The sequence below is a fragment of the Crocuta crocuta genome, unplaced genomic scaffold, assembly GCF_008692635.1.
Source record: "Crocuta crocuta isolate KB4526 unplaced genomic scaffold, BGI_CrCroc_1.0 scaffold296, whole genome shotgun sequence".
Lineage (NCBI taxonomy): Eukaryota > Metazoa > Chordata > Mammalia > Carnivora > Hyaenidae > Crocuta > Crocuta crocuta.
The window spans coordinates 1475539-1476594 of NW_027530504.1; the positions used below are offsets into that span (position 1 = coordinate 1475539).

A 1056-nucleotide genomic window follows, 5' to 3' on the forward strand; every position below is an offset into this window, starting at 1 on the left:
CCTCCCCCCGCCGCCACTTGGACCATCAACGAGCGCTGGGAAAGTCCGGGGCAGAGCCCGCCCTTGCTGGTCGGAGCGGGAAGCCGCGCTGCAGTGCCTCGGTCAGCCTTCCCGCCAATCCTCCCCCAGGGCCACTGAGGTCACACGTCACCAAGAGGGTCCAGGCCTGAAGCCGTGCCCGAGGCGAGTCCGAGCGCTGCAGGGGCTGGACCCAGCCGGGAGAGCTCAGGGCCCCCCAGAGAAGGGGTGCCTCCCCGGACTCGCAGACGCAGGCACCCCCAGCCCCTCAGGAGCCCTTGCTGGGCACTGATGAGGGACCCGAATCCAGAGCTCCTCCCTGCCCGCCCCAACTCCTGCCCTGTGCTCCCCCCCACCCCCGACACAGGCTCAGGCTGCCACAGCGAATTCAAGTTTTATTGCCACACACACACTCCTCTCTTCTGCCTCCTCGGGGCCAACCCCATGCCCAGCAGAAGCCTGCTTGCTGGGCTTGGCCTGGAAGCCAGGGCCAGGAGAGGGGGGTCCGGGGGGAGGGGAGGCCAGCCCCAACTCCAGACCCTGACCCCAGGTTTCCCTGAGTGGTGCCCAGCCCCAGGGCCTCGGGGGCTGGCTTTTGTTGGAGGAAGGGGCTCACCCTGACCTTCCTCCCGGGCCGCGGACGTAGGGGAGGTGAGGGGCACCCCACCGAGCCCCCTCTGCCACCACGGAGCCCTCGAGGGGACAGGGAACAGAAGAACGGGCCGCACGTGCATGTGCGCACACGTGTCCACGCGGGCTGCCCCGGGGCCGGCAGCCGGCGGTCAGCAGTCCAGGCCGATGGACACCAGCAGGTCCTCGAGCGCCCGCAGCCGCTGCCGTGCCTCCTCGATGGCGCTGTAGGTCTGCACCGTGCTGGCCACGTGGAACCGGATGTCGTCCACCAGCGGGATGGAGTCCGTCTCCTGCCTCTCGGCCACAGCGGCCGCCTCCTCCCGGACGGCCTCCACGAAGTCCTCGCGCTCTACCAGCTGCGGACAGGCCGGCTCAGGGCCGGCCCCCCCCGGCTGCCGGGCCCCG

At 70.8% G+C, this 1056-nt stretch overlaps 1 protein-coding gene across 1 annotated transcript in view; it reads right to left on the reverse strand.

Annotated features, from left to right (window-relative positions):
- Nucleotides 1-396: 396 nt before the first annotated feature.
- ABTB1 (ankyrin repeat and BTB domain containing 1) overlaps nt 397-1056 on the reverse strand; it is a 6130-nt gene continuing 5470 nt past the window's right edge. The window contains exon 10 of the mRNA XM_077766870.1: nt 397-1052. Within this exon, the coding sequence (XP_077622996.1) occupies nt 801-1052 (252 nt within the window). The 3' untranslated portion in view covers nt 397-800. The remainder of the gene's footprint in view (nt 1053-1056) is intronic.